Raw genomic sequence first — 20798 nt, 5'->3', positions numbered from 1 at the left:
AAACCTGAGCTTGAATACTGCCTAACCACACTGGAGTGCTTTCAATGGAATGTACACTTTCATTTGGATGCATAGCTGATTCACCCTAGCTCTTGATTCAATGAATAACAGGTGCCCAGAAACCTACTTTCTGAATTTTCTGCTCTGCTATCCGTCTGCTCTCTCAGTCCAATCCTATGCAGGATTATAACCTTCTAACGCCATGATTTTAGAAAGGGTGTTAACTCTGTTTAGGATTGTACTATCTGGGGATGAATTAAAGTTGGAGGACTTGTTCTTGACGGCACACATTCACCAAGGCCAGTTCCTCTCCCACCATGGTCCTTTAAACTGTGAGAAGGCATTAGGTCTTGCAACATTAGGAACCTGCAAGAGTAATGAGGTAGAAGGATTTGGGTTTAGAGAATTCAAGCGTAAACACCATTCATCTAGAACAACTGAGGGTTAAGACCCATGTAGCTCAGACTGAAGAAGGACATAATACAAAAAGAAAGCTCACGGTGCTTCCATCAGCCACATAATCCCACAACCGAAAAGAGAGATCTGCATAGCAGAGCATCAAAATCTGATCATTCATACTCATCAGTCATGCTCCTTCCCATGTACATTAGCAAAGTTTGACCCCATATGAGCAAGTTTAAAGGACCATATGAGCATTCATGTGTATATCAAGTCACTGGTACCATATCAGGATAGTAGGTCTTTTTAATGTGAAAAATGTTGGCAGAGTTCAGGAAATAATCCAATCCGTGCTTTGAAGTTTGCTTTCAATGAATTGCTGCAACAGGATTTTGCAAAAGGACAATAACTGACTGCAGGCCATTAATATAACAGAAAGGCCTTCAGAGTACAAGCACCAACACATAGCAGAGAGAGAAAACAACAAGAGGTAGGCTGTACTGCAAGAGAAAACATTCAATCTATATATCTAATAGCCAAGTTGCCCCCGGAGTGCGGATCGCTAAATCAGCGCTCCGGGGGCAGCTGGGGGGCCTGGGGAGGTTTGTGCACAAGTGGGCCAGTCCCCACGTGTGCACAAAAATGCTAAAAGTAGAAAAAAAATCTCGGGGGGATGTTTAAATCCCTCCGAAAGTGCAAGAGCGTTCCGTGCGCATGCGCACAGACCGCTCTGTAGCTGAACTCGCCGCCGCCACCGCCGCCTGCTTGGAGCCGGCCGGGCAGGCAGGCAGGGGAGGACCGGCCGTGCTGCCGCCGCCACCGAACCCGGCAAAGGGGGGGGAGGACCGGCCTCGCCGCCGCGCCAGGCAAAGGGGGGGGAGGGAAAGGACCGGCCTCGCCGCCGCTGCCTCCGAGCCGGGCGGGGGGGCCCCGGCCTCGCCGCCTCCTCCTCGGGGAGATCGAGGGGGGATGGAGGAGATGGAGCTCTTCTCTCCCCCCCCGCGAGTATCGCGGGTCCCCGTCTTGTAAACTCTAAGTACTAGAGAATGCTCCACAGCTCCCCCTAGGGTACAAGTGGACAAAACCACTCTTTCAGCGGTATTTACAGTAACTGGACTCTTAGCAGACTGTCACTTCTCCAAGAAAAAAACTGCTTGCAGGGGGGGTGAGACTTCTTGGTGATTTATGGGAGCTATCCAATCAGCAGTGTGCAAAACCAGTTTCTGATTTAAAGGTATACATGTACAGCTTGTTTTTCACAGACTGACCTGGGAAGGTGGTTTATACTGATCAGAACAAAGGTACTTCCAGATCAGCTCTCTGTGTGTCTCTTCAACTGCAATTTCTCCAGTTCTGCAATAAACTAAACTTTCAGATTAAAAAAAAAAATTAACCTCTGGAATTCACTTCTAGAGAATGACAAACATTTGGGTGTGGTGGTTTCATGCATTTTCTGAACCAGTTTATCCATCCATAATTAAGACACACACAAGACAGATTGCACTGGAGATAGTTTTAAACAGCTGACAATTATGTAATTTATAATCCTTTGTATTGAAATATGATTGGCTTTATCTGAACAATCAGCTTCACCTCAGCCTTCTTGCCTGGTATGCACTTTCATGTTTTACGTACCAGCGCAAGTTATTTTAATATCTAATCAGCTCATTCCCTTTGGAACACGTTGTGGCGGCACCAATGATGCTACACTTAGAACTGGCTTAACAGCTTTCTTCCTAACTGTTGCATTTTTGACAGATAAGTACCATTACTTTTTGGACTATTCTTAGTACTATCCTGAACCAATATCAACATATATTCCAGCACAAGGGCAGGCCTAGCAGCAGACATGTTGACCAATGATAGGTGAATATTCACTTTTTAAAAACACTAACACTGTGAAAACGTTTTTCAAATGTCTGTAGAAGAGACAAACTGAGTAGCTGTATCTCAAGTGGTGGACAGATTCCCATGCAAAGGAGCCAACCAGCCAGACTGGCTTAACCATGCATTGGACTGCAACTAAGGGTTCTTGGGCAAAATCTATCCCCTTAAGAGATATGTGATCCCTATAAGAGAGTTGAGTTGAGAGATTTTAACATAGATGAATTCAATACAAGACCATCTTCTAACATCCTGACAAAGTCCGCCTTCCTCGTTCCAGCGCTCTTACCTCTCTTCACCTTTTCATAAATAAGAACAAGAAGGCGCAAATTTGACACTCTCTCAACAAATCTCTCAGGGAGTTTTGTTTTCAGTCTAATTACAGGTTTGGTTTTTTAAAGTCTTGGACTCCCATGACATTTTAAGGAAACGGGCTCTATGGCTTTAAAAGCTATGCTATAGTGCCCCCTAAAGGCAAAGATTTATCAGTGCAACTGTTATCTCTGTCAAAAAAGTGTTCAAAGAATTGCACTCACGGACCTCTGTCAGAGATGAAGTAAAAGAAAGAGACGTACAAAGGAGGACTGATTGGAAGGGTAGTTAGAAGTGACAGAGAAATGGTATTATACTGGGAAAAATGGATGAGAAGGGGTTTGGTGGGAGAGTGATCTGGCTCAAAAGCTGGACTGTCATTTCACATTTCAGTCAGGGAGTGAGGAGAAATAGGAAGCAGGGAAGGACGGGCAAGGCCAGCTTTTTGATAGACTCAAGTCTGAACTGCAAAGTTTTAAAAGGATGTATTTTAAGAACGATGCATCTTATTGTTCTCATTTCTGCTTCATACTATTTACATCCAGATTGCCCTCTCAAGAAGAGAAGTCATCTTTATGGTTATTCAAAAAGAGATTTGTACCTGTGGCAACCCCACTGAACACCTAAACCCATTTAATGGTTAATATAAAACTGTCACCTTAGTGCTTTGGCGCCCCCAACTGTACTTGTGCTACCCACAATCCTATCAATATGTAGTCACCATTTTGTCTGAACAGGGATCTTCGGTTCATGCAAATGTGTACCCACAACAAAGCTGGCTTTCTGGTTGGAAAGCCTGAAAATCCATACATCCTGTTCACACACAAAAATGGCAATTAAACGTTTTGAGAAATGTGTACAGCATGCTCTCCAATTACTTCAGGGCAGAACGCCACTGTCAGCTATGCTGCCATGGGGGTAGGGGAGTTCATTCTGTGTCTTGGTAATTGCTATTGCATTCCTATCTCTGCTGTTCTGCCTGTGCCGCAATGCTTATCTCTACAGATGTGCAGGAGGATGTTGTGTTGGAGGTTGTATTGTCTGGAAGTCTCCTATGTACCGTGAGAGACTACTGCTTCCCAGCTTTCGCCACCTAATGGTTTCCTAGCTGGTCCCACACGTGGGAGGGTAGCTAATTGGCCCATGCCATGGGGGGAGGGGTACATACGAATGCCCTATATCTTATTATGCTCAATGGGTGGTCGCCATTCTTAACAGTGCCGGTGTTACTGCATCTATAGCTTTGCAATAAAAGTATAACCGTTCTGACAGCCACAAACATAATGACTGAAAAGGGCTCTTAATAGAGTCAAAAGTGGAAATGCATACAATGGGTTATCTTCTCTCTCTTAATATGTAGGTCATCTAATGAAGATGACTGGCATGTTCAGAAGTGATGGGAGGAAATATTATCACACAATGCATATTTACTATATAGTATTACAGCTAGTAGCTTGAATTCTTTGTTAAAAGATTAGGCAAATTCTTGGAGAGTAGGTCTTATCAATAGCTATCAGCTAGGACAGCTAAACAGTACCTCTACATACAAAGGAAGAATACCTCTACGATGGCCCAGTCCACTTTCCTCCCTCAGAGGCAAGATTTTCCTCCATTTCTATTTACCTAACTGAGCAGCCCTAGTGGTCTGTTGTCTTCTTTCCTGAGGAACTCTGGCAGACCCACCCTGTCTCAGTATACTTTGCTGCTGTCTCAGCCCAAGAACCAGAGGGAAGGGTCGAGACATTTTGAAATTCAAAATTAACAAAATATTTATTTAACATAGAGGAGAATGGTCAGGCGAAATCAGGGATAACATTTCTGAGGTAACTCAATATAGATAAATCTGAGGTAAAATCAGTAGATGCACAGACTTTAGTTCATATGCTTTTCAGGCAACTGAGAGTTTCCTAAGCTTTTCCCTGTGATTCACGTACTTCCAGGCTTTTGTTCCAGTGTTTCCCAAATGCTCCAGTACACTTTCTTTAAGTATTCTCTGACTCTTTTGGTTTTCAGAAGGCTGGTACAATCTTTCTAGTACCCAAACCCTTTCTCTTGAAACACCAATACTCATCTTGAGTTTTTAACTGACTCTTAAGGTTTCTACAGGCAGTTTTTAACCACACCAGACCAGAGCTAACTCTGTTTGACTGGGTAGGGAATTTTCTTATCTCTCTCAAAGATCTATCCCCTTTCTTTGGCCTGAATGGGAGTCTCCATCTAACTGCCCACTCATCCTTGCCAACTTTCCCCAGTTCTCCTGTTACTGCTCTCAGCGAGGGCTGAATTCTGAGTGAATCTCCTCTTCGGCATTCAGTTCTAAAGTTTCTCCCTGCTCAGCTGATGCTAAACCAATCGGATTGCTTGGAGCAGCTCGTCACTCAAGGCCCTCTGTTTCTATGAAGAATTAATCCTTCAGAGTCCTTCAGCAGTTTGTACAGCACTTCCAAGCTTTTAAAAAATGCAGTCTGTCATGACCTCTAAACCCCAGAATCTGGAACCTGACGGAGGAATGCCATTACCTCTTGTGCTCTGCTTGAGCACTCCCAGAGCCGTCTGGTTGGCCACTGATGGAAACAGAATGCTGCATTAGATGAATCCAACATTACTGCATATGGTGCAAGTCATTCCCACTTCCTTTTATTTCCCCTCACTCAGTCACTCATATCCAGAGAACCCTGACTATTAAAGCCTACCTACCTCCCACTTAAAAAGAGCTCGATGTTTTCCTGCTGGAAGTCTGCAGAAGGAGCCCTTTAAAAGTTGAAAGAGAACTCAAGTCTCTCTAGACTACAGCCAAACCCAGAACAAAAGGGCAGCTTTGCTCCTTGATTAAAAGGTGTCATTAATTTTCTAAAAAATTCCTTGCTGCGCAAGAAAAAAAAATCTAACGTATTTTCAACGTGCCTTTGTTGATACATACAAAACTCGGTGTTAAAACAAATGCTGAAACTGGGATGCAGGCAGATGAAAGCAAGGGACTGTTTAATGGGCCATTGTTTTGCCCATATGTCTACAGACACAAAGACAAATGCCCAGCATTAAAAAAACAAACAAACAGCTGCAACCATGTAGAGAGTGGGGGCTGAATAGACCACAGCTGTGCATTGTTTTTCGAAACCAGCACCAGCAAGACCCCTGGGGAAGGGCAAAAGATGAGGGACAGTGCACCGAGGAGAGCCTTCCACTTCAGAGTAAACCCAAAATTATTTCGAGGGACGTTTCAGGAAGGATCTCTCAAGATCAGGCTCCAGAGACTAAACACTCCAGGGTAACACCTTTGTACTCTGCTTGGCAAAACATCCCAGAGGCATCCCAACATTTTGAAGAAGTATGCCAGGAAGGCCCATAGCTACAGGAGGCATCTTGGGGCTAGGCCCCCTGACTTACTGGCAAGGCCCCACAACTTCCCATCCAGCCCAGGGCCAAGTAGTGGAGGGTTTGGGGAAGGACCCAGGTAGTTCTGCACATATGTCTGGCGCGAAGGGCTGGCTACGGTGGCCACACAGAGCCAGACAGTACCTCTCTATTTCGCCCAGAAAGTACTTGTTGCAGGTGGGCTGCACTGTGCTGTCTGGCACAAGAGGCAGGCTATAGTGGTGTGAGGGGCCATTGCGAGGAGGAGGAAGCTTGGTAGAAGCCCAGGTGGTGGGAAAGAGCAGAGCAGCTTGGGACAGGAGTAGGGATGCCCCCTAAGAAACTTAAATGCCCCCTGACTTAAAAAAAATCCTGGCTACGGACCTGATGCCAGGCCTTCTCACTTAACCCAGCAGGGCTCTTTTATGGTTTTTATTCTCAAGCCGAAGGTCTTCAGATGTGTAAAGTGGGGTCTGCGTGCTGCTACATCGGTTCACAAAAATTATTTCTACAGAAGAAATGTGCTCAGTCTCACATTCCCAATCCTATTCTTTCTCCCAAGGATCTAGTTTTTACCTCACAATAACCCAGTGGGTTACATTAAGCTGAAACACAGTGACAGGCCCAAATAAGCTTCATGGCCGAGAGGGGATTTGAACCTAGTTGGCCTCTCTTAACACAGCTCCCCCTGCTCTAACAGGAAGGAACTATGGAATACCTTCAACACTGTGATAAAATGTTCTGTCTCCAGTCTTCCTCCTCCCTCAAAAACAGATGATCTCATAAGGAGACAAAATTATTTTGTTTGTGTTTAAACCTTCATGGCCAAGAGGGGATTTGAACCTAGTTGGCCTCTCTTAACACAGCTCCCCCTGCTCTAACAGGAAGGAACTATGGAATACCTTCAACACTGTGATAAAATGTTCTGTCTCCAGTCTAAGTCTTCCCTCCTCCCTCAAAAATAGATGATCTCATAAGGAGACAAAACACAGTTTGTGTTTAAACTGTCTGTGGACTGAGGCTTTGGGACTAGCCCCTTCGTAAGAGCTGCAGTGGCTCAAGTGGTTAAGACGCTGAACTGCAGGCTGTGGAAGGGCGGTAGTTCAGCAGTTTGAGACCAGAGTGTGCCGCATGACGGAGTGAGCTCCCGTCTCTAGTTCCAGCTCTTGCCAACCTAGCAGTTCGAAAGCAAGAAATCGCAAGTAGATAAATAGGTACCACTTCAGTGGGAAGGTAACAGCCTTGGTGTTTATTCATGCCGGCCACATGACCACGGAAACGTCTTCGGACAGCGCTGGCTCTTCGGCTTTGAAACGGAGATGAGCACCGCAACCCTAGAGTCGGATTCGACTGGCTTTCGAGCAAGGGAACCTTTACCTTTAGATAAAGCTGCACAGCTCTAGAAGTTGCCTTCAAGGCTCATTTGCAGCTTTGCATGCAAACTCCACCTGCAGTCAGAACTAGAAAAGATCCCACTTATCTCAGAAGCTGTCAGATCAGATCCCTCAAGCCATGTCAGCAAAAACAGGCCTCATCTGCAAAGCAGTCCCTACCATATGAAATAAAACGGTTTCTCTCCTGCTCTGAAACCCATCAGTGACCTTAATACAACAAGACCTACAAATCACCAAAGACAACCATTCTTGACACAAACCACAATTATAGGCACAGGTGCAGCCTGGTTGGCAGAACTATTCCTGCAGGCTTTCCTGATACATAAACAGCCTAGAAATGCTTTTCATCAGAAAGCATTCCTCCCAGGGGATTAGAAAACTATCAGCCTCCAAGGGGGTTCAGAACCATATTTCATAGCAGCAAACTATGAAATTACTGAAGATACTGATAGGTTTGCGCAAGGAAGGCCATTTGGGCAAGGGAGGAGTTGGTAGATCACTACAATATGAACAGCAGTGTGATATATATATATATATGCTGAGACTTTGGAAAGACTGGATCCATGTAACATGGAAGGGTATGGGAAAATATGTATATATTACCTATATTACAAAGCCTACAAGTATTATAGTTTGGTATGCTGAAAGATTGTAGTGTGGTCTAGTAATAGCAATGTCAAGATTTCCAACTAGATGAGAGTACAGAGGTTCCTAATAATCACAAACGATAGCCTATCTCCAAAATGATCTTCTGAAATTGCAATGTAATTGTACCCCAGTGCACTCTGATGAGTCAGTCACATTTCACTGCGGCAAAGTGGGGGCAGTGGGAATGTAAGAGGCAGGAGAAAAAAACTCAAGCAATGGTTGCTAACTAGTGAACATTTCAGAGTACCATGGGGAGCTGGGGGGGAGAACTACCATTATATACCCTCACCTAGGCCCAGAATAAATCAATGAGAAGAAATCCCCAAGAGTGTAGGGTCCCAAGACTAAACTACTAGCAGCGAGAAGCCACATTTCGATTCTCAAGAATGGCAGCTCATCTTTTAGCTTAAAAAAAAAACCCTCTTGACCACAGCAGCCACCAGCACGTTCATGGGTCCACCTGGGGACAACCCTCTGACTTCTGTGATTCTGTTCTCCTCCCCTAATCCAAAATGGGGGGCTGCCTCCAGGTTTGTGACCATGGCATGCTACATTAAGGATTGGGAAACCAGGGGAGGCAAGAAGGGCATAAAATTGCCCTGCTGGAGACGACCAAGGTTCGTATGACCCACCATTCTGTTTTCAGCAGCTGCTAACCAAATGCTGGTGGGCACCCTGACAGCCTCTGCTTGCCATTTTGAACCAGCATCTGGTATTCAGATGCATGTCTAACACAAGGGACTCATTAGCTATAAAGGGGAACAACTCATGATTCTACAACCTTCACAAGTAGTGTGTTTAAACACTGAACTTGCCCTGCTCATAGTGCACACCCCCCCAAGCTGACATTGATGACATGTTTGCAATTTAAAGTAAGCAGCATTTTGAGCGTATTTATACCTACTCAGTTGGTGGCATTAATCATCACATAAGCAGCCATCCGGGAGCAGATGTTAGCACGCTCAGATCTTACTTCGTATTCCAGATGATTTTGAGAGGAAAAGCTAGCAGTGAAGCATTAGGTTGAGCACAAGGAAAGTAGGATAAAGGAAGGGGTAGCCATCCCCTGCACTTTTCCAGGGCACACCTGAACCAAAACCTCCAAATTGACTCTATTAAACTTCTGCTGTGACAACACTGCTTCTGCCATTTGGGGAATGCTAAGGATACACAGTTCCTTGCTGAAGCACACTGACTTTAGAGCAAGACTGCAATCAGGATCACAAAATACAGATTAATTCTACCTTAACTGTTAACAGATCCTAAGTATGCTCTCCTCCCTTTTAAAGCACCCACATCAGTGGAAAATCCAGGGTCCTGTTTTTTTTAACCCTACAAGTCAGCCCTGTCCTATTGCACACCACTGCAGAAAAGCTGGTGTAAAGGTGACACAGCGAGACAAACTGTAGTTGTGATTATAGAAATGTCTGCTACACAGGCCTGTACATAGAGTCTGGTTCATATCACTCCATGTAGCTTTGCACATCCACGACTATACAGATGAATCAGCCCTACCCACCAAATCATGCACCGAGCGAACAATTACTAATCGCTTTGCCAGAATCTGTATATATGCAACTAAAAGGTGGTCTTAAGGACCTATTTTTTCCTTTGTCCTATTTGTTGTTCTGACCAATTTGATTCATATACACATTTAAATCAAAATTTGGTTTTCCTTTGTATATTGTGTAGCTGGCCAGTAGAGGGCTCAGCTATCACTAGTCACCATGAAAGTGGCATGAGTTCTCAAGGGCACAGAATTCTCAGAAATACTGGATGACTTATAACTTTTGTCACATTACCCCCCCCCCCCCAAACTCAAAGGCAGGTAAGACATTTATATTAGTATTCTTCAGATCCTCCACCAACTGTGCATTGAATCAATATAGCCCCAAATTCTACCACTGCACTTCACCATCTCCTACTACATAACCAAACTGAAATTTGAATGCAACACTTGCAGAACTTACCGATCACATTCCACAGAGTCAGCTTCACATTTAAACTAGGCTTTCAGCAGGTAACATGTTTTGAGTCTGCCAAGGACATCACAGGTTGCCAAGCTCTACCATCTTCCCAAAGAGCCAGGACTGCTTACATCAACCATTCCACCATAGCAAATTACATGCAGCTCCTTGAACTCTACCGACTTCCAGTGAAGGCAGGAAGGTGTAACCCTCCTGCTGAGTTACAAGCAGCCCACTGCATCTGAGGTTTTAACAGTAGTTTGACCAAAGCTTTAATGTATCACACTAACCTGTTTGTGCACAAACTGGTAGAAGCCAAAGAGCACAGTCAGATGCATGAAGCATGTGTTGGTGCAGAGATAAAGACACTCAATGCTACAAAAGCAGAGCAGGGGGAAAGGCAGCAGTCCGGTTGTCCAGAACATAGATGCATTACCTTGCAACGCAGATAAACCAAAACACAGTCAAAGGTATAAACTACCTGCCAGTATTGGTGTCAGCTACTCATGCTGATGAACAAAGCCTTGCAGGAGAAACAACTGCTTCCTGACATGAACTATTCCTAGTCTTTATGTTCAAGTTTGATAGCAGCTTTGTTAGACTCCCATTGAAATTGTCCTGATGAAATGTAGAAGCCTTTAGGTCTATTCTATAATGCCAAGGTTGAATGAAATGTTCGACACATACACTGATAACATCCAATATGTGTATTGTTTTCTTTCAGTTTGGCCAACCTAGATGTCATTGACACAAACCCTTCAGGAGAAAGAGACAGGCTAGAAGTTCTGTGAATAAAATTGGGGAGTATTACTGATATTGGGTCCTGTGCTAATGTCAACGCAATGGGTATGGGGGACAGAAATGATACCAGGCTAGTCCCTGGTATTCTACCTCCAGTAGGTGGTCCATTCTTCCTGGCAAAAAAATAACCTCATGACCTGAAGCAACATGTAAGCAAGGACTGGCCTGTCCCCCCACCTCCAACTTGTGGGAAGCGTCACTTGTGTACATTCCTGATGATTCACTAAGGTTTTAACTGTGGGTGACAAGCAGTGCTCCTGCAATTTCCCGTTGGATCCATCCTACAAAACGTGAGGATCAGGGTACTTGTTCTACCTTGTCAATCACTTCTCCAGGTGGCTACTGCAGCTCATCCTCCAGCTGCTGGTTCTCATCCAAAGGATGTGTCTGTAAGCCTGGGTTTGGTCGGCAATGGATTATGTGGTGTGTTCTAAAGAGTTAAGCAGAAAATTGAAGCTAAATATGGCAATCGTTTTCTGATATGCAACTTTGGGTATACCCCACTGAATGCAAGAACTGATGCACCTGATGGAGTGGGCTCTGGTTTATGTTACAATGCATTTGCTAGTCTTTAAGGTAGCACAAGCGTTTGGTGCCAGTTTGGTGTAGTGGTTAAGTGTGCGGACTCTAATCTGGGAGAACCCGGTTTGAGTCCCCACTCCTCCACTTGCACCTGCTGATGTGACCTTGGGTCAGTCACAAGCTCTGGCACAGCTGTCCTTGAAAAAGAGCAGTTTGTGTCAGAGTTCTCTCAGCCCCACCCACCCCACAGGGTGTCTGTTGTGGGGAAGGGAAGAGAGAGGAGTTTGTAAGCCGCTTTGAGACTCCAAGTGAAGGGTGGGGTATAAATCCAAACTCTTCTTCTTCGTTTTAGGTGCATTAGCTTAGTACTGTTACCACCAATAGTAGTGCCTTAATCATGGCGAACTGAGTGTAGATGCAATGCTCTCTCTAAGCTGTGGAGTCTTGTGAGCAAGAATTCTACTTTGTGAGCTACTGGCATTAAAGTTGTGAGCAAGTGATTTGGCTATTGCATAAGTTAGTTCGCTCTGGAGCCACCCTTCCTGAGCTAAGACAAAAATGTGTGAGCCGGAGGCTAAAAAACTGTGAGCTAGCTCACACTAACTCAGCTTAGAGGGAACACTGGATGCAACACCTGAATATTGAAAAGCAACTCAAATGCTTAGATGATGTTAGCACCACAAAGGCCAGGGATCTCTAATTGCCTTTCCTTACTGCAGAGATTATAGAAATAAACTGTTACCTTGACAAACAGTCAAAAACAAAGGCACTTGGGGGTAAAGCTCACACTACACGAGACAGACAAAAGGGCACTAAGAAATACAACTCAAACCTTACAATTAGATGTTACTTTTAATAGGAAATAAAAGGGGGATGTGCATAATTCTTAGGGATCCAATAACTTGATTGTTCATCTTTTCTCCCCATGTTCTGAACACCTCTTCAAGAGCAGAAAAATTTCACAATGCTTTTAAACAGAAGAGAAGGCAAGTTACTGGAACATTACAGTCCTTTTTAAAGCAGTACAAATGACAATAGCCTTCAGAGTCCCAGAGATTGAAACTATAAGATTACAAGCATTTAAGACACCTAGTTTTGAAATACTTGCAGCTGTATTCATCAGATCAGTTTTGCTTTAAACAAAATATAGGTAGAATGGAATCTCATTTCTTCATAAATACTTTTACTAGGATGGAGAGTTTACATTTTCTTCATTGGCAATAAAAAGTGCTCAATTCACAAAAAGGGATACATCAAACCCAAACATGCAAATGTCTAAAAAAAAAAAAAACTTTACTGAAACGTAATGGTGACGTGATCAGTAATTAGGTTTATCTTGTAGTCTTTGACCATTAGAGAAAAAGTATAATTTTAATCTGCATGTGTATATAGCCTCTCCACTTACATTATAAAAGGAAGAAGGGGACAGGGCTAGGAAAAGATTTCTTACAAATCAATGATTAAGAATCTAAAACAATGAGTGGTTTTTATAAATTTGAATAATTCTAATCCAACCATTTGGGCGAGATGGGTCTCTTGCAGTAATTTGATACATCTGAAGCAGCAAAAAATACCCCCCCCTCCACCTACATTTTTGGCATTTATGTTGTACAGTTGCTCAAATAAACTTTTCTTCAATTTACAAAGCCGTTATCCAGTGTTACCATGAAATACAGACTGTCGATTCTAGGTAGCAAAGGCTATCTCCAAAACCAATGTTAATTAAGAAGAAACAAAGCAGGGCACCACACTAATTTTGGGAACTAGTACACTAAAAGAGTGAAAACCGGGAGAAGGGGCAGGGGAGGGGAGAAATAAAGTCAAGTTTATAGAAGGAACTAAATATCTGCAAAAAAGCTGATTTTTGGTTGTATACTATTTTACATTTTGTGATCTGCTGCATCTGCTGATTTAGAGCAGAGACATGCTTGTCTTTTCCTTGTGTCCTTTCTATATTTTCTTCTCCCTCCCCTCCCACCCCACCCCCATACCTTACACCAAGTATCATGGATATGAGCCCAAGTATCCCAGACAATCCAGTGAACAGCTAGTGTAATGCACTGGTGTGATGTGTGAGATTTTTTAAAAAGTCTCTCCCTTTCAATCTTCATCAAAGTTCTGTTGTAGAAGGAAGTTGGCTGCCAAATTTTCATTCTTCTCGCATGCAAAATATGCCTGTATCACAAGTCCTTCAGGGAACCCTAGTGCCTTTAACTGTAGGAAGTAAAAAATAAATAAATTACAATTCACATTTGAAACCAAAACCACTTAACAATTGTGAACCCTGCTAGTGCTGCCTTTGCAACACCAGGGCCCAGTCACGCCAAGAGACTATGACACAAGTCGATACTGCAACAGTCCAGCAAGACGACACTTAAGGCCTATTTAATTATCGGATGGGAGACCAGTAAGCCCCAAGCAACTTCTCATCCACTGATAACTGGCCATACCTACCTATATCAATGGGCTGGATTCTCCCTCCGGCTAGTTATGATTATTGATTTTATATGTTTACAATACGTTTTAAAATTTTATTGTATTCACTGAAATGTTGTAACCCGCCCTGAGCCCGTTTACGGGATGGGCAGGATATAAATGCGAAAAACAAACAAACAAACATAAAATGAAGCTCTACTCACCCTTTCTATAGCTTCTTTTTCCTGAGGTGTTACTTGAATATAGTTCATGTGACGGCTTCCAGCTTCCGCTGCCACTCCACCACCACCACCGCCGCCGCCACTGCCACCGCCCCCTTGACCTGACTCTTGAACAGGCTCATTTAACATCTGAATAAAATGCTCTTGATGTTGGCTTATTTGCTGTGGTGCATGGGAGGACAAAAGGAAACAATACACTGAAATAAAGCATATTCATTTCTGCAGACAGCCTCAAAAGTTACTTCCGTTTACACTAACAATGGCAGCCTACAAAACGCTGATAGGGAAAAACAGAAGGGAAAAACAAAAGGGTAACTTGAGCAGAATGTCCTGTAATATTATATCTCTAAATGTGACCAGTGCCAGCTAAAGGTGCCTCATCTTGTTTTACAGCCGCCCCGCACCCCCAATGCATTTTTAGCATCCTTTGTGAAGGCAGCTTAAAATGACAGAGGAATCTCAGGGTGCTTAAAAAGTCACCTGCAATAGCTGAGGATTTTCCCGTCCTATTTGCTGTAGCAACGCAGGTAAAAGAGATGGATTCTGCTGAATAATTTGCCTCATCTGCTGGAACTGAGGTTGATTTCGTAAAAATTCAAGTGGATGTCCTGAAAGGGAAATGGCCCATTTTTAAAGGTATCAGTAATGCTACTTAATACCAAAGCAAGGTATGAAAAGGCTTTGGGCTATGAAAGTCATCATGTTCCGAACATCCTGCAAAGAGTCCACCTCCTGAGGAGACCCCTATTTTTAGTGAGCTCTTATTCAAAACGGGACTGAGGGCAGGCAAAGAGATTCCATGACATGACAGTAATCCTTAAATTTCTGGCTTTAAGTCCACAAGGAAGCACACTATTATTTACTTACAGGAATTTTGTGCTTGCTGCCTACTTGACACAAATAAATGCAACAAATAGAGCAAGAGGGGGACTTTTTAATAAAAGGAATAAGGCCGCGGTAAGATGAAATTGTCCATGATGATGCTTTTACAAAGGAACACAGGTTGCACTTTATGGCAACTGTTTATTGTATGTATTTCTCATTTTCAACAGCACTGTTTTCTGATTCCTGTAATATAGTTTTTGTGTTTCCTGTGTCATGTCTTGAACTGTTTTTATCACACTGTTTTCTTATTTTGTATTCCCATTCTTATTACAGTGATTGTTTATCCTATAACATTGCTATTGCATTGCTAAATTTTGTAATCAACCTTGAGTCTCAGCCAGAAAGGCATACTATAAAATAAGTGAAAATTAAGAGGTACCCTGAGCCCCAAATTAACTTCCTAGGTTAACCAAACTTTAACTTTTTGTTTTGATGCATGAAGTATAAAACTAAATGCGTATCTGAGTACTCCAAAGGGGTGATGCTTACATACAATTAATTCCAAGAGGCTGAAAAAGACCAAGCGATACATTCAACCCCAATTTTATCACAAATACCACTTTCAAACTTAAAACAATTAGCTAAAAAATGTGTGTGTTTGTGCAGGTGCCATCAGGTTGCAGCTGAGTTACAGCAACCCCATTGGTTTTTTGAGGAAACACACATTCAGAGGCGGTTTGTCCCTGCTTGCCTCTGCGTTACAACCCTAGCATTCCTTGGGAGGAATCTCATCCAAATACTGGCCAGGACTGACTCTGCTTAGCTTCTGAGATCTGCTGAGATCAGGCTAGCCTGGGCTATCCAGGTTGGGGCAAAACAAAAACCCCCCCAAAACAGCAACGTAGAAACTCCTATAATTTAGGCACTTCTAGTATAATCTCTACTGCTTTAAAATAAACATGTCAGTAAAGATTCAGTCTGTCTTGTAAACTGCTCTGAGAAAGCCTTTCCTGGTTAAAAAGATATATAGATGACCAAATTTTTAATGAAATTGTAAAAAAACAGCAAGTAATTATAGCCACAGTATCACTAATCCAAAGGAAAAACCAACATGTTCACCGTTGGGGTGCACCAATGTCTCATACTACCGTATGGCCAAGTCTGAGGCCTTCCCCACAGAAGTTCTTCCACCAGAGGCAGGCTCTGATGGGCTGGAAAAAGGCTTCACATCAGGCTGAGCAAAGTGGTAGGAGAAGAGCTGGGATCACACCATCAAGATAGGCCACCTGAGTTCCTCGGACAAAAGAAGGGATATGAGGGTGGAAACAAACCTGCAAAGAAATCTGAAAACTGGCTCTTACCTCCTGTAGAACTAGTAGTAGTAGTTGTAGTAGTAGTAGTTACCGCCGCCGCTGCTGCTGCTGCCACTGCTGAGGATGGAGAAGCACCAGTGGTGGCTGCTTGAGGGGGATCAGCCATACCTTGACTCTCTCTGTCCCCAGGGATTCCCTAAAAGAGCAGACATGTTTCAGATTTTAGGCTTAACTACAAGAATTTAGTTAGTAGCACACACTATGCCAAATATCGATTGAAATACCACATTAACAATCAATGTCCAAATTTTTCAACGTCAGCATTCTCCTGCAATTCCCAACAATCCCAAGTCAACATTGTGAAGGTCCACGAATAAACGCTTGCCTATTCTTCTTCAGACATACCCAAGTGAAAAGAGATTGGATTTAAACCCCACCCTTCACTACCCGAAGGAGCGGCTTACAATCTCCTTTCCCTTCCCCTCCCCACAACTGACACCATGTGAGGTAGGTGGGGCTGAGAGAGCTCTTTTGAGAACTGCTCTTTCAAGAACAGCTCTGACAGAACTATGGCTTGCCGAACGTCATCCAGCAGCTGCAAGTGGGGGACTGGGGAATCAAACCCGGTTCTCCCAGATTAGAGTCCGCACACTTAACCACTACACCAAACCACTAACAATTGTATTTAGAAAAAAGTTTGACTCCAGTGGCACCTTTAAGACCAACAAAGGTTTATTCAAGGTATAAGCTTTCATGTGCAAGCACACTTCTTCAGATACAGTGAAATAGAATTCCCTCAACCATTACATATAGGAAGAGAAAAAGGTTAGTTGCTAGGAAGGGCTAGTTAGAATTAAGACGCATAAATAATTGGGCAATTATAGCTGAGATTGGATGAGGCTGTTAAGATTTGTGAATGGCAGTAAAATAGCATATGAATACAAGAGTCAACAAATAGATGTAAATTTTTAGAACGTAAGAACATAAGAGACGCCAATGTTGGATCAGGCCAAAGGCCCATCCCGTCCAACACTCTGTGTCACACAGTGGCCAGAAATACCAGTGCCATCAGGAGGTCCACCAGTGGGGCCAGGACATTAGAAGCCCTCCCACTGTTGACCCCCCCCAGCACCAAGAAGACAGAGCATCACTCGCCCCAGAGCCCCTATCTATACCTTGTGGCTAATAGCCGCTGATGGATCTCTGCTCCATATGCTTATCTAATTCCCTTTTGAAGCCGTCCATGCTTGTAGCCGCCACCACTTCCCGTGGCAGTGAATTCCATGTGTTAATCACTCTTTGGGTGAAGAAGTACTTCCTTTTATCCGTTCTTCCTGAACACAGCTACCCACCTGAATCCGTCATATTTAGGTGACTGTCACTGCTATAGCTCTCAGGTTTTCAGATATTAACAGTACTTTGGATGGTTGTTAAACGTTTGGTATAATCTACATACCCAAGGGACACTAATAAGCCTACAGCCAACAGAAAATTGTTTTTTTCAGAATTGTCCACTGCAATTCCACCACTTAAGAGACAGGCCACATTGTAAACTAGGAAGCAGACTCATCTTTGCCTCCCCCCCCCCCCAAGAAAAGCACTTGACAGTTATAACCGGCACAAGGAGCACCAGGTCAGGAGCTATGTTTTTGGGCCACCTCCAAGACTTCAAGGCAATATGCTGTCTGAGACTGCAGAAGAAATTCCATGTTTGATATTAAAGATAAGAAATTAAGATCATGCTACAGGCAATCAGGGCACTAAACTCCCAAGGAAGTACCCAGGTTCCCCTGGGGGCATGGACTACCCTGTCAATAGTTTGATTCTTTGGCATCCTGAGGGTCCATCGGAATTCAGACCATGGTTAACAAGCAAGGTCTGCATTAGAAGAACCTGCCTCCTAGGACCATACAGGAAACTGCCTCACAAAACAGCAGCCCCAGGAGACCTAATCACAAGTTAAGCAAGCCCATCAGCCACCTCCTAGCCTTTGTTAGACACACTTGCCACTCAAGTAACTCAATCATCATCTTCCCCATTGTCTCACCTGGCACCCATCATCCCTCACCCCCACCACCATTTTTGGCCATTTTCTGCTTTACCTTTAGAAAACCCCAAACCAACCCACAACAAGCAGGTTTCTAACTTTCCCTCAGAGCAAGGATTTTGCTAAGGTTCCAAAAATACTGCCAATGTGATTTGGCCCCAATAGTGAATGTCCAAGGGAATATAAGGATAAAAATAGCATCCCAGCAAGGGTGAAACTGGGTTTAATTTGACCCCCAAGGACTCTTCCTCCACCACTGAGATTGTTAGAGACCCCCTCCTTCTACCTGCCCTTCAAGTGCATTAGGACTTCTGGACACAGCAACATATGAAACTCATCCTTCTTCCCAAATCTCATCCCTTCACGGAAGTGCTGTTCAGAGAGCATCTGCATCTTCTGCCCTTCTACAACCCCACAACTCTCTCAAGGCAATGTATTCTCACAAGACCACTGAGGGTGGGTTCTGACTTCCTGGACCAGCCTGAGGGAAATATACAACATAACTGCGACAGCTTCCTCTAGGAATCTTCTGATTTGCTGCTTGTTTGTAGTTTCATATACGCCAGCGTGATTGTTGCATGCCATCTAGTTATTTGCATTTCACTAATTCCCCATAGGTAATATTTTATACAAGACTGGGACCCGTGATATTTGCGGGGGGGGGGGGCCGCGAGGCCGGTCCCCCCCCCCGCCCGGCTCCGAGGCGGTGGTGGAGAGGCCGGTCTTCCCCCCCTTTGCTGGGCTCGGTGGCAGCGAGGCCGGTCCTCCCCCCGCCCACCCCCGAGGCGGCGGTGGAGAGGCCGGTCCTCCTCCCGCCCGCCTCCGAGGCGGCGAGGTCAGCTACAGAGCATTCCGTGCGCATGCGCACGGAACGCTCTTGCACTTTCGGGGGGATTTAAACATCCCCCCCGAATTTTTTTTCTACTTTTAGCATTTTTGTGCACACGTGGGGACTGACCCACGTGTGCACAAACCTCCCCCTCCCCCCCCCAAGTGTCCCCCGGAGCGCTGATTTAGCGATCCGCACTCCGGGGGCAACTTGGCTATTAGATATATAGATTACTTTCAATCTACCTGCATTTCCTTCCTTAAGTCTTCTGTGAAGTTTTAATCTTTACTGAACTTGTAAAATTAAGTATTGTGCCTCTCACTGCCTGCCATTCTCAGCTCCCCACTGAGGTACTGCCCAAAATTCTACTCATTCTGAGAACAGAAAAAGGGTCCCAGATGTAAATACCTAGGAGGGCACATGGGAGCAAATTGCTTAGAGAATGTATGTAACACGGTGGACCTAAGAATTTGCTTCCATAATAGCTAAAGTTCTTAAATCCATTCAAATTAAAATCCACACACCAATGAAGCAAGAAATGATAAAGTATTGGAACATACCAAAAACACAGATCAAGCTTCAGGCACTTTAGATAAAAACATTAAAACACTGCAGACAAGTTACAAGCCAATCACCTCTCAGCATCACATCTGCCATAAGGTTAAAACATTCAAATTAGTGTTTTGCAAGGCCTACTGACAACCAGTGTTCCCTCTAAACTGAGTTAGTGTGAGCTAGCTCACAGTTTTTTACCCTCTGGCTCACACATTTTTGTCTTAGCTCAGGGAGGATGGCTCCAGAGCCAACTAATTTATGCAGTAGTCAAATTGCTCGCTCACAGCTTTAATGCCAGCAGCTCACAAAGCAGAATAATTGCTCAGGAGACTCCACAGCTTAGAGGGAACATTGCCAGATGCAAAGTTCTTTGCACCCTTTAAAGCCCTGTGCAAATGCCACCATAATTATTCAGCATAAAGATTTTACAGGATCGCACACACACAAAATTCTTTATTTTAATTACAAAACATATCTAGCCCACAGGATTACAATTCAAAATATTTTAATTACAAAACATTTATCCAGCCTAACATATGCAAAATTACAACATGCAGAAATTTGAAAAGGTAGTGGGCGTTATAACAAAATGACGGCCATTCACAAAAATGATTGCCATGGGGTTGGGCACAAACCATTGGGCGGTTCCAAGCCAAGCATCCAAGGACAGAGAAAGTGGTTTCCAAATAGAAGGACTTGTGGGGGGCACCTCACTTTCCCCTGCATCCTCCTCCCCACACTATTTCCTCTTTCCCCCCCTTTCCCTCCTCCTGGCAACCCCCATATCTTCTCCTCTTTACCTGCCTCATTCTCTCCTCAACTTATCTTTTATTTGGCTCCCATTTCAATTGTATTACAATTTATTTACTTCAATTTTTTTTACTTTTTATGTTTATTTATTTTTTTACTTTTGTTCCATTATAATTTATTTATTTTTATTCTAATTACATTTATTTATTTAAATTAATTATTTTATTTACATTTATTTACTTTTCTCCACAGTGGGGACAAAAACAGCTTACACAATTCTTCTCCCCTCCTTTTTATCCACACAACAATTCTGTGAGGTAGATTAGGCTGAAAGTATGTAACTAGAAATGTAAAATGTCCAGACATTTTGAAGCTCGGAAAAAAACCTGGGGTTTTTCCGTTTTTTCGGGGGGAAATGGAAATTTTCGGGAAAATTGAAATAATGCTACATTAGCATTTCTTATGTCTTTTCTAGATTGAAAGTCATTCTGTTACTTTAGGAACATAAAATATGACTATGGACATTTTTACTTGGCATGAG

General features: G+C 43.6%; 1 protein-coding gene across 1 annotated transcript in view; it reads right to left on the bottom strand.

Moving 5' to 3' along the window:
* Positions 1 to 12132: 12132 nt before the first annotated feature.
* Positions 12133 to 20798, bottom strand: part of RAD23B (RAD23 homolog B, nucleotide excision repair protein) — a 34212-nt gene continuing 25546 nt past the window's right edge. The window contains exons 7-10 of the mRNA XM_015407297.1: positions 16125 to 16272; positions 14419 to 14546; positions 13921 to 14100; positions 12133 to 13495 (exon numbers count right to left, since the gene is read on the bottom strand). Coding sequence (XP_015262783.1) covers positions 13382 to 13495; positions 13921 to 14100; positions 14419 to 14546; positions 16125 to 16272 — 570 coding nt within the window. The 3' untranslated portion in view covers positions 12133 to 13381. The remainder of the gene's footprint in view (positions 13496 to 13920; positions 14101 to 14418; positions 14547 to 16124; positions 16273 to 20798) is intronic.

Source organism: Gekko japonicus, unplaced genomic scaffold, assembly GCF_001447785.1.
Source record: "Gekko japonicus isolate JY-2015 unplaced genomic scaffold, Gekko_japonicus_V1.1 scaffold147, whole genome shotgun sequence".
Taxonomy (NCBI): domain Eukaryota; kingdom Metazoa; phylum Chordata; class Lepidosauria; order Squamata; family Gekkonidae; genus Gekko; species Gekko japonicus.
Note: the sequence above shows the minus strand (reverse complement) of the source record. Positions and strands in the feature narration are given on the sequence as shown.